At 39.6% G+C, this 18827-nt stretch overlaps 1 protein-coding gene across 7 annotated transcripts in view; it reads right to left on the bottom strand.

Moving 5' to 3' along the window:
• SEC16A (SEC16 homolog A, endoplasmic reticulum export factor) overlaps positions 1-18827 on the bottom strand; it is a 45250-nt gene that overhangs the window by 14360 nt on the left and 12063 nt on the right. For all 7 annotated transcript variants that reach the window (XM_075060560.1, XM_075060563.1, XM_075060561.1 and 4 more), the window contains exons 3-18: positions 18371-18516; positions 16052-16140; positions 14805-14940; positions 9667-9865; positions 8178-8355; positions 7142-7284; positions 5856-5917; positions 5466-5604; positions 4821-5063; positions 4314-4411; positions 3332-3413; positions 2758-2875; positions 2355-2466; positions 1972-2077; positions 431-571; positions 173-286 (exon numbers count right to left, since the gene is read on the bottom strand). In XM_075060560.1, coding sequence (XP_074916661.1) covers positions 173-286; positions 431-571; positions 1972-2077; positions 2355-2466; positions 2758-2875; positions 3332-3413; positions 4314-4411; positions 4821-5063; positions 5466-5604; positions 5856-5917; positions 7142-7284; positions 8178-8355; positions 9667-9865; positions 14805-14940; positions 16052-16140; positions 18371-18516 — 2106 coding nt within the window. The remainder of the gene's footprint in view (positions 1-172; positions 287-430; positions 572-1971; positions 2078-2354; positions 2467-2757; positions 2876-3331; positions 3414-4313; positions 4412-4820; positions 5064-5465; positions 5605-5855; positions 5918-7141; positions 7285-8177; positions 8356-9666; positions 9866-14804; positions 14941-16051; positions 16141-18370; positions 18517-18827) is intronic.

The raw sequence follows: 18827 nt of genomic DNA, 5'->3' as shown, positions 1-18827 counted from the left end.
CTGATTTAAGTGGTATGCAACTGGGTAGCTTTAATATGTAAGAAATCAGAATTTTATAATTCCCATCTATTATTAGACAAGAACAAGTGCACCACAAAAGCATTTTATGAAAAGGATCTTAAGTAAAAATCTTAGCACGGAAGCCTTTTATTTTGGAAAGCAGATTTGATACCTTGATCTGTCCATCCAAGTGCCGAAGTCGTACTAACCATGAAGGTTCAATAAATAATTCCTGCTCTGGTTTCTCTTTAATCTGTGGGTCGAACAGTCGCAACTGAGATGATATCTATCAAAGGAAGCATTATAAAAAAAAAATTGGTGAAGAGATCAATAAAATAAAAATTTTACAGATTTCTAAACTATCATTCATGAACCAATATGTATCAAACCAGGAGTGCTTAATTCTGAAGAGTACTCATCCTTATAGTACCTGAATAAGTTGGCTGATAAACACAGGCGAATAATAGTAGGGATTTTTAAGAATAGTTTTGGAAATCACTTCACAGTAATGAAACGCTTGTGCGGCGAGTCCCATCTCAGCTAGTCGGCAAGCATAGATGAATTTGAAAACCTGTAGAATGCAAGAAGGTAAAGTTACACAGCATGCCCACATAATTTCTAGAAGTACTGCAGGGCAGTTTGTTACTCCAGCCACAAACTGAAGTACCCCATTATCACATGTATTATAGATTTAAAAATCAAGAGGGGTAACTGCGTTAGTCTGGATCTGTAAAAGCAGCAAAAAGAGTCCTGTGGCACCTTATAGACTAACAGACGTTTTGGAGCATGAGCTTTTGTGGGTAAATACCCACTTTGTGGACGCATGTAGTGGAAATTTCCAGGGGCAGGTATATATATGCAAGCAAGAAGCAAGCTAGAGATAACGAGGTTAGTTCAATCAGGGAGGATGAGGCCCTCTTCTAGCAGCTGAGGAGTGAAAACCAAGGGAGGAGAAACTGATTTCGTAGTTGGCAAGCCATTCACAGTCTTTGTTTAATCCTGAGCTGCTAGTGTCAAATTTGCAGATGAACTGAAGCTCACCAGTTTCTCTTTGAAGTCTGGTCCTGAAGTTTTTTGCTGCAGGATGGCACCTTAAGATCTGCTACTGTGTGGCCAGGGAGATTGAAGTGTTCTCCTACAGGTTTTTGTATATTGCCATTCCTAATATCTGATTTGTGTCCATTTATCCTTTTCCACAGAGATTGTCCAGTTTGGCCGATGTACACAGCAGAGGGGCATTGCTAGCATATGATGGCGTATATTACATTGGTGGATGTGCAGGTGAATGAACCGGTGATGGTGTGGCTGATATGGTTAGGTCCTGTGATGGTGTAGATGTGTGGGCAGAGTTGGCATCGAGGTTTGTTGCATGGATTGCTTCCTGAGTTAGAGTTATTATGGTGCAGTGTGCAGTTACTGGTGAGATTTGAAAATGAATATTAGTCAAAAAGCTTTCAAAGTGTTCCAAGGCAGGGGTCAGATTGTATACAAACAAATCCTGCTGGATTTCTTCTTCAGATTTTAAATTCAGTTACTACCTTTAATTTAGTTTCTGGAAGTCTGGAATTCACAATATTTACTCTTGGGGAAAATCAGATTTAGTGGTTAGCATCAGGAAAATCCTAGAACTACACAGTGCAATGATCCAGTCATGAATGTAGAATTAAATCTTTAAAAAGATCAACATTTATTTGGATGCCAAACAGAAAAAACAAAGATCCAAAATTATGGGGTGATTTTTTAAATATTTAAATCATTCCTGAGTTTAACTTTTGTTTGCACTGGAAAGTGACCTTGCATTATTTTCATCATCAGGAGTCTTTTGGGAGCTAATCTGTGAGAGCGACCAGGTCCTTCAAGTACTTGAAGAGTACGCAACAAAAGTGAACACCACATCATTCCTAAAAAGGATAAAGAGCACTTCATACAAAACCTGTGATACAACATTAACAAAACAGAACCGTTACTAACCTGGAAATTGGGTAAACAGCAGGGCTGGGTTCCCAGTGACTGTGCATATTCATAGGCTTCTGTTCTTTGAATGGCTTCATTGGTGGCAAACTTTAAAAATGGTAAACTGAGAGAAAAGTGGAAAAACGAATTAAATTTTGACGTTACTTCTAATTTAGATTACGTAATGTTACTGGCACATCAAAAGTTAGTCATGTTGCATTAATGAGTATAAAGCATCAGATCAAGAAACTTCCATGCTTCAGAAATAAGCAGCTTTGGTTAAATAATTATATATTGTGGTGTGTTACTTGTTAGAATATCACAAAACCATCTCCTTCTATTTTTGTCTTTTAAATAGCAACGTTTTACAAAAACAAAGGCAAGTAATTTGAATTCCACACCTGTGATTTGATCCAATTAGGACAAGCTTTGTTGTTTTCTTTGTATAAACGCCAAACCCGATCTGGGCCATCAGGTAGCAAAAATGAGCAGCATCTAAAAGGCCTTTAGAAGCTGAAACAAAGCACAATAGATCTCTCATGAAATTGTATCTGAATGGGACATAACTAATTCATAGTATCTTGAATTGTTTTGGTTCTTTGTAATGCCAATTTATTTTCACAAAACAGAAATCCGCAGAACTAAAAAAGGTTTGGTTTTATTGTATAAGTAGCAATGTTATTTTTCATAAAACAAACCCAGCAATTTAAGTTTAGAGCCCACATCCATTCCATTGCTCTCAATATAAACAGCCCTGCTGTTTACTCACTTTATTCTCCACAGATTCAATTTCAAATGACTTACCAAGAGTATCTCCCATGGTGGTAATAGTCCTCGATTCCACATCCATGTTATTGGTCAAGTTGGATAGTACCATAGCAAGATGAGGCCTCCAGTCTCCCCATTTCTCATCGCCACAGCACTAGAATTAGAGCAGATACCCATCAAGCCATAGAATGGAAGGGTGCGTGGATAAGAATTACAACCTGAGTAAGGGCTAGAATAACTTTTGCATTAGAGATCAGGTATGCAAGAACATAAGAATGGCCACACTACTGGTCCATCTAGCTCAGTATCCTGTCTTCCAACAGTGGTCAGTACCAGATGCTTCAGAGGTAATGAACAGAACAGGGGAGTTATTAAGTGATTTATCCCGTCATCCAGTCCCAGCATCTGGCAGTCAGGGGTTTAGGGACACCCAAAGTGTGGGGTTATATGCCTGACCATCTTGGGTAATAGTCACTGATGGACATACCCTCCATGAACTTACCTAATTCTTTTGGTACCCAGTTATATGTAAAAGCACTAGTGTGCTATAAGAGGTAATTCACAAGAGAACATATACAAGTCTTAATTGAAGCTTATTGTTAAAACTCACTGTGGATGCTGCTGGCATTCTTCCAGACATGAGCTGGTAAACAGTTTGCAGAGGATCATTAATTGGAAGACTGTTGGCAAATCTATATAAAAACAAAAATAAAAATAATTGTAGGTAAGCAGATAACAGGACTAACACTCTTATATTTACTTCAGATTTGAGAACAGACATTTTCAAAGCACCACCATGAAATAAGTGTAATTGGCCAGTGAATCATCTTTAAAACAGTTACTTTCTAAACAATTGGACTTGCAGTACAGCCAAATGCAAATACCAGCCTAGGAACAACCACAAGAGTTGGGCTCCTAGTGCCAGCAGACAGCAGCTGTAACATTGTTTCAGAAGCTGTGGGAGGAGAGAAAATGCTGCTCTTATGGACAGACAGTCCTTGGTGGAAGACGGTTGCTTCGTGCCGAAATAAGGAGCAGCAGGGGCATAACATTACTTCAGTATTAAAAGTTCCAAAAGTAAGTGGCCACCCAAAACTCTGAAGGAAGAGAAGCACACATATAGTGGATTTAATCCCTTTAGTGTCAAAATCTGAGTTTTTGAAACATGAAGTGAAGCTAATTCCTATGCTATTCCCCCTCCCAGTTTTCATTAATGTTCTATAGTTTGTATGGCAGATCTGTCAGTCAGCGAGTAAGCCCGTTTACGGCATGGTTTAAGATCCAAAGAGCAAATCATGTTACAGTGAAGGTGGTGGCAGAATAGCTCTTGCCAACAGTTGTAGCAGTCACTGCAATTCTGTGAAGTCTAACTTTAAAGGCTGAAGTCCCTTTAACTAAAGCTGCAACATGCCTTAAGTCAACACCCAGATGATATATCTAAAGCAGAATTCCTGCATGAGCACAGGCACACATCATAATTGTGGCCTCAATTTCTGAGCCACATGACTTTACCTCATTAATGGGAAATAAATGGCTATTCCATACTAGAAGCATATTCTAATCATCATCATCATCAAGCAGCAAACCATTACCTGGTCATGACTCTTGCATGTGTTCTGTTGTCCATTTTACTAGCAAGCAGCAGAGCATGACCCCATAATCCATGCTTCATGGCAGACTCCAAAGCATCCTGTTAATGTAGAAAGCATATGAAAAGTAAACGAGTTTATTGGGGAACAAGATCAATACACAGCTCAGGACAAAGTACTAATGATTTCCAGTGCAGTTATCTTATGACTTTGAATTGAAAATACTCATTAAGTCACATGCTAGTGTGTTACAAGATAATTTGATTTAGAATTGTGAATTCTTTGGGACAGGGAATCTCTCTTTACTGTAGAGTACCAAAGACATTGATGGTACCATAAATATTATATATGATATACCTTAGTATTTGTGAAGCTTTCATTTTTATTACTTGATATTTTAATTATATGCAAGCCACTAGGGCTTTAAGGATATGTGGTTTTTGGAACAATAAATCCTAGTTAAAAAAACCAAACTCAACCAGTACTTTAAGCAACAATACGAGCATTCACCTTCTTACGACCATAAAGCAGAAGCTCCCTGAATCTCTCCGTCTCTCTTTCAAGACTGTCAATTGTGGTTATAAGACTATCGGTGAGAAATGAGAGTTGCGCTTCACCAGACTCCTCTTCCACTTGCTCCAAAGCCTCATTAGTGAAGTCAATCAAGTTTGCTTCATTAGGCGATTTTCCAGGAAGCCAAACTGTTTTGTGATCTCGTAACAAAAGCTCTGCAATGTCTGTGCCCACTACAGTCTATAAATGAAATAAATTCAATCACCTTGAAATAATTTGACAGAACTATTTTAAACACTTGAAGTTTAACAAGTTAATTAACACAAATGATGCACTGGGTTGGACAAAAGGAGATAAGATTGGATTGGTCAACTCAGGTGTCCCATTGAGATTATACAGATAATGACTCATTGCTCTCATCTTATTTTGCACTTCAAAACAGCAAGGAGGAATGCCTGCCTTTTGAGTATTAGACCTGCATTCTTGGCCCAGTACAAACACCTTACGTACTCTTGCCACCTTCATCTAAATGGAGCTGCTATATCTTAAGATTCTTATCTAAAACCTAAAGATAAAGGCTCTGCAAACTGACCTTCAGGGCATCAAGAGAAAGCTTACAAAGATTTAAGAAATATGACATACCCCATTCTGTCTGCACAACAATACAATAAAATCCCAAAGCAGGCTTGCAGACTCTTTGTCAATTAGATTTTCATTCTGAAAGCACTGTGTGGCTTTGTTTTGTGCAAAATTAATGACATCCACTTTATGGGTATCATCTCTGGAAGAGAAAGAAAAGTATGCAATGAAACAAAGAATCAGTATGAAGTGGCAGAGATCATCAACACCATAATAAGTAGTATGTAGAACAGAGCAAAGTCAAACCTCCAGTAACATCTAGGCTTGTGGAATATAGATAAGAGATATCTGATCAAACCAGTTTAAATCTATTATCTGTGGCCATGCAAAATTACAAGGAAAAATTAAGCCTGAGAAAACTTTTAAACAGCTTATGAAATCCATAAAACATACTTAGCAAGAGGGCCCGGAAAGGCTCTCATCTCTTCTTGTTCTGGCATATGTTGCAACATAGTCTAAAAAATACAAAACAAAAGAATACAAACCATAAAAACATGATGAGTACCTCTTACATCTATAAATTCCACTATTTACACAGTAATTCATTTTGTACCTAACAGTTTATCAAAATAAAATACATAAATAAATAAAAGCTAGACATAACCTATGGTGTCATCTAGTCTACCACTCCTGGACAGTGGTTTTCCCTATAGTATGTTCGTTAGGGCCCTGTCCAATCCAGCTTAAAATGTTTTAACGACTTTCCATGAGAAATTATTCCACAGCAGAAGATCTCATGGGAAGTTCTTCCTGGTATTAAGCCTACATTTTCCTTTTCATATCTTCTTGTGACATTCTAAATAATTCTTCTGTCTCCTTGCTGTGTACACCATTCACATACTTGTAGATAATGGTGTTCTATCTTGGTCATGTTGGCCACATTCTACTCTTTCCCCATAAATCAGATCCTCAAACTCACTTGTCACTCTTCTCTGAACTCTCTCCAATCTGTCCACATCTTTCTGGTGACCAAAAACTTTATATTCCTTTGGCCCACTGGTGGAGTCACAAGAGAAAGGGAAATACAACCAAGGTACTCAAATCTCCTTCCAACATGGGTAAGTCTACCCAGAGAGCCTCTGAGCCTGGGTCAACTGACTCCTGCTTGAGCTACTGCATTAAAAATAGCTGTATAGACAGTGTGGCTCGGGCTGGAGCTTGGAAGCCTAAGGATGAGGTGGGTTTGAAAGCCTAAGCGGCAATGTCTACACAGAGTTTTTTAGCATGGTAGCGCAAGCCCTGTGAGTCTGAGTCTGACAACCCGGGCTCAGAGAGATTCACTGCCATAGGCTGCGTAGCCATACACAAGATAGCAAACCATCACCATCGCAGTCAGCAGAGAAAGGTACAAATGCTCATATCTTAATTAATGGCTGCATGCACACAAAAATAAAGACCCCAACCTTCCTAGGACTTGGAAATCCTATTTTAATTAATCAAATGCCACAGTGAAAAAAGAAGATAGCTATTCTACACTAAGGGCTTGCAGAGAAATCAAAAGTGAAAACAGAAGGAAACTTACCGAAGCAAAGAAATCAACATTTGTTTTTCTATAAACTAAACGCACATACAACAGAAAGCTATAACAAAACTGAAGTGCCCTATTTTCCCTTTAGAAAAAAACCCAAAAGTATTATAAACACAAACACATTTGTATTCCTGGTGTACTTTTGCTTTACCTCCATACTGTGTATCTCAACCAAAGCCGGCTGTCCTTCTGAAGGCAGGTTTGGCAGCACTTTTGTCAGATGGCCCCCAGGACCAAACCTTGCACAGACATGAGGCACTAAAAATTTCTCAGGTGTCGAGGGTCTTGATGGGACTACAGTAGAGAGAAAGATCAGAATCAAGTGACTCAATTACCTTGCAGCAACTTAGTTATTTATGTTTTATTTAGTTTTCTACATAGTTCTTATCACAATCAAAGCAGACACGAAAAACTAGTTACTGAAGTTGGCTAAACACCATCTGCAACAAGTTAATAGCTATACTGTCCTATCAAATGCAGACAGTACTGAGAGCAGACCTCTCAGAAATTTGAAATAATGAGAAAAAATTCTGTACTGAGCACTTCAACATTATTTTTGCTTATCAATCCCCAGTACATTTCTATATTTTAGAGGACTTCTGACAAATCTTTTCTTAAAAAACTACTGATACTTTATATGAAAAACTCTTTTTAGAAACACTGCTGTTTAACTGCAAGAAGCAAGGCTAATAGAAAAATCAAAGGATTATATAAACAATTGTTTCTAAGGTATGTTTATTTTAAAGATTCTCCATGAATTAAGAGTAGATTGAATTCAAAGCATGCTTGGAGTCAAGAGAGTTTTACAGTATCCCATTATATACACAATTCTAAAGCAAACACCACAAACGCAAAATAAGTGTGCAGTACTTAATACATAACCAGTAGCAATTAATATCTGGCCATAAAATAATGGAACTGTTCAGTGACAACCCAGGACGGAACAAACAAGGGACTATCCTCACAGTGAGCAAAAAACTTAGATATTAGCTCACATCTATGACTCTACAAATAGGGAACACTACATTCCACTGTTAGTTTAATATCTATTATGAACACGGGTGTCTTTACTACCAATAGGTTCAATAGATGTTTGTAAAGCATTTTAAAGCTGAATGAAAGGCACAAAAGCAAAGAATTGTTAACTACCCTCTCAATCCAAACTTCCCCCACGGTTCTGCAAATACCTTGTTCTACAGATGGCCATCCAGTTTCAGCTGAGTAACCATAATCTGTAAAAGGCTGTTGACCATCAAAATTAGCAGGGTATCCTCCGTATGCATAATCTGTGTGAAGCGAGACTGGTTGGGTGGTGGTTTCATACGCATTAGCTGTCAGATCATGGTTGCTTCTATAAAGCTGGCTCTGAATAGAACATATTAGTAATTGTTGCATTAAAGACATAATAGCCCATGTGATTCTTTCCCCTTCTGCTGAATAACGTGGCAAGCAGGACTGGGGAGCTTTTTATCTCCCACTTAGCAGCTATATGGGCTCTTATAAGTATTTTAATACAGTAAGTTGCACAGGACTTTCACTGGATTTATGAAAGCTCCACAATGAATCAAGTGGTATCATGGACTTGAGCTAAAATAGTTTGTAGTCTGTTTTAATGCTCTACCTCCCTATGTTCCCCTCTTACAATTTGATTTGCTCACCTCAGACTGCACATGTGGGTTTACTTCTCTCTTTACCAACTCCTCCCCTTCCTTTTTTAAATGATTATTCGCATGTGTATTTTGCCAAGAAAAAAAATGCATAGAATGATTTGCAGACTGGAGTGTGGCTTCATCTGCAGCTCAGCCAAGATCAGAATGACCCCACAACCTTTTCTTAGTGCTTCTCCTGACTTAAGAGAAAATTCGACTAGATTGAGTATGGATACTCAGTGCAAATGCTTAGATAGCCTCCAATTCTCCATGTCCAATATCAACGAAACATTTGGGTCCCAAATGGATGACTAAATTTAAAACTACATCTGGATTTCTGGAAGGTTAACATATGAGACTACAGATAATGCAAGTGCAAACTCTACTAACAGTATACAAGAATCTACCAGTAAAAAAATGTTTCATGGAATTATCTGTGCATTTGCACTTAAAATAGAAGAGTAATTATTTTTTTTTAAAAAAAAAACCTTACAGTAGAAGACTGTTCTACATATCAATTCAACAGCCTCAACTCTTTAAATGTATTCCAAGTTTCAACTCAGCATTAGTTTTTATGCTTGTGATGTTGAGAGGAACAGGACATATAAAAATAGGAATGTGGACACATTCTCAACCATAGTAAAATGTAGCAGTGCTCCCATGCCCAGTGAATTGTAGGACTAAGCCCTTAGCCAAAGAGACAATTTCTTCCTATGTTCTTATGTAGCACGAAGCACAACTTGAGCCCCAGTTCTAATCAAAGACTCTAAGAACTATTAAATAAATATTTTAAAATCAAGCACATACTGTGGCACAATCTTCAGTCCCTAGTTGCTGAATATGAACTTTCAAAATATGCCTCTATTACCCAAGCTAAGAACAGAGATAATTGTAACTTTTGTATGTTTATGATCTTCCACTAGCTTCTAGAGATTTGATCCAAGAGATTGCCAGGTAACCCCATTCCTAACATCAAGCGGGTTAACAGAACAAAGTCACACACATGATGCTCTCACATGAAACTCACTTGCTGAGAGCGAGAACTGAAGCTGCTCTGACGGCTATGAACACTGTGGGAACTACGGAGGCTATGGGCAGAATGTTCACTGTGGACACTTCGTCTGTCAAATTCATCACCATAAGGGTCTCTGTGAGGCTCAGTTTCATCATCAAAGCTTCCAGCAAAGCGAGGATCATATCGCCAGCGATCTTCATATCGGTCTCGTCTAAAGAGCAATGAAACATGAAAATAAAAATAAGAACCTGTATCCTGGGAAGAACTAACTTCAGTGGAGATTTGTGTCCATTAAACTAGAGAGTACAGTTTAAAGAGACCATGTCACAAACTAGTCCACAGATTTAGGTTTTGTAAAGTAGACAGTCCAAAACCTGATTTAATATAAATACCTTCAGTTATTTTTCCCCTTGCAAATATTTTCTAGCTGTGATTTAAACCCAGCTTTATAGCAAGTACCTGAGAACCAGAAAGAGAAATTGACTAATCTTGTGTTCACTGTCCAAAATGAAGTGCAAAAAGGAAAAATATTGGAGTAAAGTATCAGAGGGGTAGCCATGTTAGTCTGGATCTGTGAAAGCAGCAGAGAATCCTGTGGCACCTTATAGACTAGAGCATGAGCTTTAGTGGGTAAATACCCACTTCCTGGGATGATTGTCAAGCACATCCTGTGCAGTGCCATTAACAATCCTGAAACCACCTAGGCCAACCCCACCCCCAGCCCCCTTCCTCATCTAGCCCAGCAGAGCCCAACCACTCCTGAGGGCTCGCCCCAGGCTTGAGGACAACGGGGGTGAATTCAGTCTCGCCCCTCTGCAGTTACGCGCCTCCGAGAGAACAGGGACGTGTAGCTAACGTTGGGCTGGGAGCCTGGGAGAGGGGAAGCAGCAAGCTGGCCCCAGGCTTCTGCATCGGCCGGGTTGGCCCCCTTGCCCATCCGAGGAGAAGGGGGAAGCTCCCGGCGGAAACCTCAGCTCCCCCCCACCGAGCCTAGACACACACACGCCCCTCCACCTAAGGCCCCAACCGCTGCTCCCTCACCTGGCGAGGGGGCCAGGAGGGGCGCGGCCGAGCACAGGGGCAGCCGCAGGGACGGAGTCGGGGCCCTGCCTGGAGACTGTTGAGCAGCGCCGCGCGGGCCCGCTCGAGGCTGGGCGCAGAACTAGAAGCGCCGCCCCTCCCCCCCAGTGCCTCAGTTTCCCTCCGCGCTCGTCCCACGCCCCGGGGGCCAGGAGGAGCCCGTGCGCCCTCTAGCCGGCGGCAGCCCTTGCAAAAGCAACCCCAGCCCAGGGGCTTGGCAGATCCAGGGGCTGGATCCTTCCCGGGCCCCGCGTAGTCAAGGAGCTTCCAGCCCCGGCCCCTCGGCCCGCAGGGTGGCAGCGCTGCGAGGGGCAAAAATCCAGCCGAGAAACTCCATTGCCAGCGCTGCCCGCGCTCGGCCGCTGCCCAGGAGACTTTGAGCTGAGCGCAGGGTTCACACCCCTCCAGTCGCTGGGCTGCTTCTGGCCTCTGCCTGCGGCTGCTGTGCAGATCCAGGGCCGGGGGGGCTGTCGCCGCACCGACATGGCTGGCGAACACAGGCTCTTGCTGCACAACGCCCAACAGCTGGTGCTCATCTGCACCAAAGGCGAGAAGTACCTGCTGCAGGCGGGCATGCAAAACCTGGCCGTGCTGGACAATGCCAGAGTTTAATATCTATATGAACACGGGTGTCTTTACTACCAATAGGTTCAATAGATGTTTGTAAAGCATTTTAAAGCTGATGAAAGGCACAAAAGCAAAGAATTGTTAACTACCCTCTCAATCCAAACTTCCCCCACGGTTCTGCAAATACCTTGTTCTACAGATGGCCATCCAGTTCAGCTGAGTAACCATAATCTGTAAAAGGCTGTTGACCATCAAAATTAGCAGGGTATCCTCCGTATGCATAATCCGTGTGAAGCGAGACTGGTTGGGTGGTGGTTTCATACGCATTAGCTGTCAGATCATGGTTGCTTCTATAAAGCTGGCTCTGATAGAACATATTAGTAATTGTTGCATTAAAGACATAATAGCCCATGTGATTCTTTCCCTTCTGCTGAATAACGTGGCAAGCAGGACTGGGGAGCTTTTTATCTCCCACTTAGCAGCTATATGGGCTCTTATAAGTATTTTAATACAGTAAGTTGCACAGGACTTTCACTGGATTTATGAAAGCTCCACAATGAATCAAGTGGTATCATGGACTTGAGCTAAAATAGTTTGTTGTCTGTTTTAATGCTCTACCTCCCTATGTTTCCCCTCTTACAATTTGATTTGCTCACCTCAGACTGCACATGTGGGTTTACTTCTCTCTTTACCAACTCCTCCCCTTCCTTTTTTAAATGATTATTCGCATGTGTATTTTGCCAAGAAAAAAATGCATAGAATGATTTGCAGACTGGAGTGTGGCTTCATCTGCAGCTCAGCCAAGATCAGAATGACCCCACAACCTTTTCTTAGTGCTTCTCCTGACTTAAGAGAAAATTCGACTAGATTGAGTATGGATACTCAGTGCAAATGCTTAGATAGCCTCCAATTCTCCATGTCCAATATCAACGAAACATTTGGGTCCCAAATGGATGACTAAATTTAAAACTACATCTGGATTTCTGGAGAGTTAACATATGAGACTACAGATAATGCAAGTGCAAACTCTACTAACAGTATACAAGAATCTACCAGTAAAAAATGTTTCATGGAATTATCTGTGCATTTGCACTTAAAATAGAAGAGTAATTATTTTTTTTTAAAAAAAAACCTTACAGTAGAAGACTGTTCTACATATTCAATTCAACAGCCTCAACTCTTTAAATGTATTCCAAGTTTCAACTCAGCATTAGTTTTTATGCTTGTGATGTTGAAGGAACAGACATATAAAAATAGGAATGTGGACACATTCTCAACCATAGTAAAATGTAGCAGTGCTCCCATGCCCAGGTGAATTGTAGGACTAAGCCCTTAGCCAAGAGACAATTTCTTCCTATGTTCTTATGTAGCACGAAGCACAACTTGAGCCCAGTTCTAATCAAAGACTCTAAGAACTATTAAATAAATATTTTAAAATCAAGCACATACTGTGGCACAATCTCAGTCCCTAGTTGCTGAATATGAACTTTCAAAATATGCCCTCTATTACCCCAAGCTAAGAACAGAGATAATTGTAACTTTTGTATGTTTATGATCTTCCACTAGCTTCTAGAGATTTGATCCAAGAGATTGCCAGGTAACCCCATTCCTAACATCAAGCGGGTTAACAGACAAAGTCACACACATGATGCTCTCACATGAAACTCACTTGCTGAGAGCGAGAACTGAAGCTGCTCTGACGGCTATGAACACTGTGGGAACTACGGAGGCTATGGGCAGAATGTTCACTGTGGACACTTCGTCTGTCAAATCATCACCATAAGGGTCCTGTGGGGCTCAGTTCATCATCAAAGCTTCCAGCAAAGCGAGGATCTATCGCCAGCGATTTCATATCGGTCTCGTCTAAAGAGCAATGAAACATGAAAATAAAATAAGAACCTGTATCCTGGGAGAACTAACTTCAGTGGAGATTTGTGTCCATTAAACTAGAGAGTACAGTTTAAAGAGACCATGTCACAAACTAGTCCACAGATTTAGGTTTGTAAAGTAAGACAGTCCAAAACCTGATTTAATATAAATACCTTCAGTTATTTCCCCTTGCAAATATTTTCTAGCTGTGATTTAAACCCAGCTTTATAGCAAGTACCTGAGAACCAGAAAGAGAAATTGACTAATCTTGTGTTCACTGTCCAAAATGAAGTGCAAAAAGGAAACAAATATTGGAGTAAAGTATCAGAGGGGTAGCCATGTTAGTCTGGATCTGTGAAAGCAGCAGAGAATCCTGTGGCACCTTATAGACTAACAGAGGTTTTGGAGCGGAGCTTTCGTGGGTGAATACCCACTTCGTCGGACGCAGGTAGTGGAAATTTCCAGGGGCAGGTATTATATGCTAGCAAGCAAGCTGAGAGTAACGAGGTTAGTTCAGTCAGGGAGGGTGAGGCCCTGTTCTAGCAGTAGAGGTGTGAAACCTTGGGCCTCACCCTCCCTGACTGAACAACCTCGTTATCTCTAGCTTGCTTGCTAGCATATATATACCTGCCCCTGGAAATTCCACTACCTGCGTCCGACGAAGTGGGTATTCACCACGAAAGCTCACGCTCCAAAACCTCTGTTAGTCTATAAGGTGCCACAGGATTCTCTGCTATTGGAGTAAGAGTTTTAATTTTTAGTAACCACGTGTTAAGTAGCAAAAGTATGAAAATCAGTTTTTAAAAAAAAGACATCATTTTACCCTGACCAGTATCCCTTCAACTTGAAATGCTGTTTAGAGACTAATTCCAAAAATCTAGGCAGGGTAGGCAACCTATGGCATGCGTGCCGAAGGCAACACGCGAGCTGATTTTCAGTGGCACTCACATTGGCCGGTCCCGGCCACCAGTCCTGGAGGAGGTCTGCATTTTAGTTATTTTAAATGAAGCTTCTTAAACATTTTAAAACCTTATTTACTTTACATACAATAGTTTAGTTATATATATAGACTTTATAGAAAGAGACCTTCTAAAAATGTTAAAATGTATGACTGGCAGCAAAACCTTAAATTAGAGACTCGGCACACTACTTCTGAAAGGCTGCTGACCCCTGATCTGGCTATTCAAAATTAGACCAATATCCCATTCTGAATCCATCTAAACACAGAAAACTTGAAGAACATTTTCCTATGTTGGTTTCTGTTTAGACTCTGTACTAAGCCATTTAAAAGCTAGTTACAAAACAAGTCCTATTTTCCTAAAATCATTCTCTCAAAGCTGGTTTATCCAACGTACATCAATTTCCATAACAATTCTCCTCGCCATAAAGAACACAACAGACTGATAAAGAACACTTTTAAAAAATCCTGTTTTATACCTCAAACATTTTCAGTCTCGTCATGCAATAGATTTGCCTACCTCGAGTAAGTACTTTTCTCAAAATGAATTAAAAAATGCCCAGAACTTTTACAGAATAACTTGTAACTCTGAAGCTTTCTGGATAATCAAAAGTTTCAGTAAATTACACTAAAGAGCCATATCTCAAAGCCTCTAAATAAAGGGCATGGATCAAACCTGTTATCATATGGATATGCCTCTCTCTTTTGGTATGGATTCTGTTCAGTGTCATACCAGTATCTCTGGTCATAACCTCTGGGATCTCTATATCTGGAGTCATATGCTGATGGATAACGTTCCCAGCGACTTGGATCTTAAAAAAAAAAAAAAAAAAAAAAAAAGGGCTTAATCTAAAATCTTTGCCCAGTAAGTTGCTCACAGAACGTCTCTATTTGTTCCCTCCTGAAATGCATACACCTTTGTTTTGTTAACATCTGAGATAACTACTGTACAAATCCAATTAAAAAAAAAAGCTTTCAAAACAAAGTTGAGATACTAATTTTATTAGAAATATGTATACTCATACATTTTGCTACAACCAGATGAGATCAAATAAAAGTTATAGACAGAATTGTTGAACCGTAAGCAAAAAAACTGTATATCAATTTCATGTCCCTGTGATAAATTTGGTTACATCCAAGTGTAGTTATCAGATTACTGTTATGCACCTTATCTGGATACTGTACTGTACTCTTTCAAGAGGATGGTCTCTGCAATTTAATAGATCTTTTCATTTGAATTACTATGAGGCTAAATTATGATAAAATTATTTCTACAAGAAGATATGGAAACTCTCAATATAAAATCCTGGAGTTTGGAGAGAGAACCCATTGGTCTGACAGAATTCAAGTGCTATCTCCAGAACACTGTTAACCCATGGGTGACTGTGGGGCATATTATTTGTGCGGAGCACTACATTTTGAGGTAGAGTCAATTTATCTTCTGATCATTAACTAGTTTTCCAGTGATTAAGGATTTGTCCACAATACATGTGTTCAGGCACAAGTGGGCACAGTGATATATGTTGTACACTACAGCAGGCAATCCCATACATGTGCCACCATATAATTTTACCATGATAAATTAAGGCAAAAGAAAAGTTTTGACCATTTTCCTCATTGTCAAATAGGGAATCGAAACAACAAATTCAAACTTAATTCTCTGCTTTTTCCTCCTACTGAACCACAGATACAGAGATGATAGCAAAGCAATAAGGACAACCACAATGCAGGAGGATCAGTTTTCAACAAACTGAAAGCTTTATTCTCATTAGCTGTGGAAAATACGACAATATCATCATTTCAGTAAAAGACCACAAATTTAGTTTTATAACAGTTCTCTGATGCTAATTTTAATATACTTCCCATGTTTTTTCTGAACCAACTAAACTCAGAAAAATTTAGAATTCCATTGTCCAACTGTACCTCCATAATTATATGGGTTTGCATAGTAGTCTGCATAGTAATCATTCCAACCACTTTTCGGATTATAATAATCTTCAGTATATCCCTGTCTGAAAGAGGAAAAAAATAAGGGAGATAAAATACCACGATTAAAACAGGCATAGTGACTATTCTTAAAGTTGTTAGAGGATACACACAGCTGATGACGGTTATTCTCACTGACAACAGAATATCTAGTGTTACAGTTTTTAAAAAATTGCAGTTACAGGAAGTGGAAGGTTCAGGGAACTAAAGCCTATATACCAGAACATCACTAATTCAAATCATTCCATACTATCAGTGACTGAAAGGTGTTACCATACAATAGCTTAAGTGGTTTGTGAACAGATTTGGTGGTCGCTCCAGTCACTTATGGACAGTCAAATTTCTACAATTGGCATTCTTACTGGCTTCTCTACTGAGGCTGCCAGTATAGCTAACTAGATTTTTAGGTAACTATTCTCAGCTCTAGAGCCACTCATGTGAGATCAGCCATATTATTGAACCAGGAACAAATGTTTGGTAGGGATCAACTTTTCCATTTCTGCAGGATTAATTTTTTAGTAACCAATGCCACCAATTAAATGAATCTGAAAGTCTGTCCACACCACAAAACCATCACATAATTGGTAGTGTACAGTCAGCGAGTGCCTGAATAGGTGAAGAGAGGTGCAAGCAGCGTAACAGTGAGTGGGAGGCTTGTAAAGACAGCATCCACTCTTGCAGGAGTGAATTTGATCTGATAAGATTTTGTCAATCTGGACTACTTTGGGAGAGATTTTCAAAAGGCAGCTAAGGCAACCAGTTCCCATTTGTATCTTTTGAAAATTTTAACTTATCACTGTGAGCCAGGACCATGAGTTAAGTCAAGGATTGTGCAATAAAACACTGATTTTTAATAGAAGAAATCAGTTATTTTGGTTAAATATAAAATAATTATTTAGTTTTGCTCAGTCTTAGCACGGTAGATATGAACTTTATAAAAGCATTAAAAACATTTAGACAGAAGGACCAGTAAAGTTGTGTAACTGCACAAATTGTCAGGAAAATTTAATCAACCCAAACAAAAATCTACTTGTCTGCTCTCTATTACGATAAAGACTAAATTTTATTTATCTCTTTAAAAAAAAAATGTACAGCGAGAGGGTAAGAATAATTTTACAAGGCTGTGATTCCAAGGAGCTTTGAAATACTATCTGTAAGAGTGATGATGTGCACTGAGAACAGTGCTATTAAGAGAAAGCAATCCCATTAACTCATCTCACCACAAATTCTCACTATTTTTTTTGAGGTTCAGATGTGCACAAGACTATTGCAGCTGTTTGTACTGCTCCTTAAACCCATAACTTCCTCCATTCCCTTTTAGAGGCTGTCAATACATATTACTCCAGGTAAAAGGTTTCATAGCAGAATTACTGAAAATATAGCTGATGACAACTGGTGGGAGGTTAATGTTTTCCAGTGGACAATCCATGCTCTCAAAGCCTGTTGACTTCTAATTTACATGTCGTAGCTACAGCAATATCTTGTGATAGATGAAAAAGTCATACAAATCACTCATGTAATATTAATTATAAATTAGTTACCCTTGAAAAGGGAAACTGGTTGCTTCTTGATTGACATTAGTAATTTCAATTCATCCTCTTACTTCAGGCTTGTTTTGCCACATTCCCTTCCACAACTCTGGAAAAGTTGACCTGATGCAGAATTGTGGACCTTTTCATCTGACTCATATCCTCCCTCCCATCTGAGAACAAAAATCTGTGTCTCAGTAGGCAACATGTACTGGTATGTTTTCAAAAGCAAATCCCAGGAGGTACATGCAGAAATGCCATTTGTTAACAGGATTGGAGAATTTCCCGCTTACACTCAGCTTTGTAAACATTACTCTTAAACTCTAACAAGAGGCTGTAATCTGCATTGCTCTCTCAGTGGACAGACAGAAAATAGGTAAAATCAGTACTGATTCTATTGTTGAGCCCCCTCTAATGGGAAGACAGTAATGAAAGCCTACAAATGGCCATGAAGGAAGGTTTAAGGAGCAGTAAGGAGATGATCGGAATCATATCATTGTCATTTTATACATGGCATCGTGTTCCCTCATCTCTAAAGGCAGCAAACAATCTGCAATTCATATTTTTGGATTATGTGTTTAATAGCAAGTTTTGTCAATATTGACAGACTCATTTCCACCCTCTAGGTCCCATCCTGTGAGCTACACAAGATAAAAGTTCATTATGCATAATTAAATTTAATCCATCAGGACACCCTAAACTTTTGCATAGTTCCATAATTACATACCTAGAAGGAGGTCGATCAGAGCACTGACTAGCTCTGGAACTAGGACGCTCAGGCTCACCGTATCGATAACCACCAGGCTCTGCATAGGCAGCATTGCTTCTATCATAGTGCTGGTACCGGGGACCATATTGTCCATAGACATCATCCTCGAGAAGAGAGGTTTACAGATTACCAACTAGTAAATTAAATTGTTTGAAAATCTGACATAGAATTATTAAAAAAAAACCCTCACCCCCTCACCCCAAACACATTTTGCTATGGCTAACCCCTTCCTCTCCCCATCATCTTAAAAAACTGAAATTAGCACCCACGAAAGATGCTGTATTGACAGCCATGGATACTAAAGTACTTTATTTTGCCACGAAGGGTACAGATGCCTACATTGTTGCCTGACAACGTGCCAGAAAACCCAAATTTAAGAAAATACTTCTGAAACTGTCAATAGTCCCACCTGGCA

Source organism: Chelonoidis abingdonii, chromosome 24 (genome assembly GCF_003597395.2).
Source record: "Chelonoidis abingdonii isolate Lonesome George chromosome 24, CheloAbing_2.0, whole genome shotgun sequence".
NCBI lineage: Eukaryota > Metazoa > Chordata > Testudines > Testudinidae > Chelonoidis > Chelonoidis abingdonii.
The sequence above is the reverse complement of the archived record's forward strand: the minus strand, read 5'-3'. Positions and strand labels throughout refer to the sequence as shown.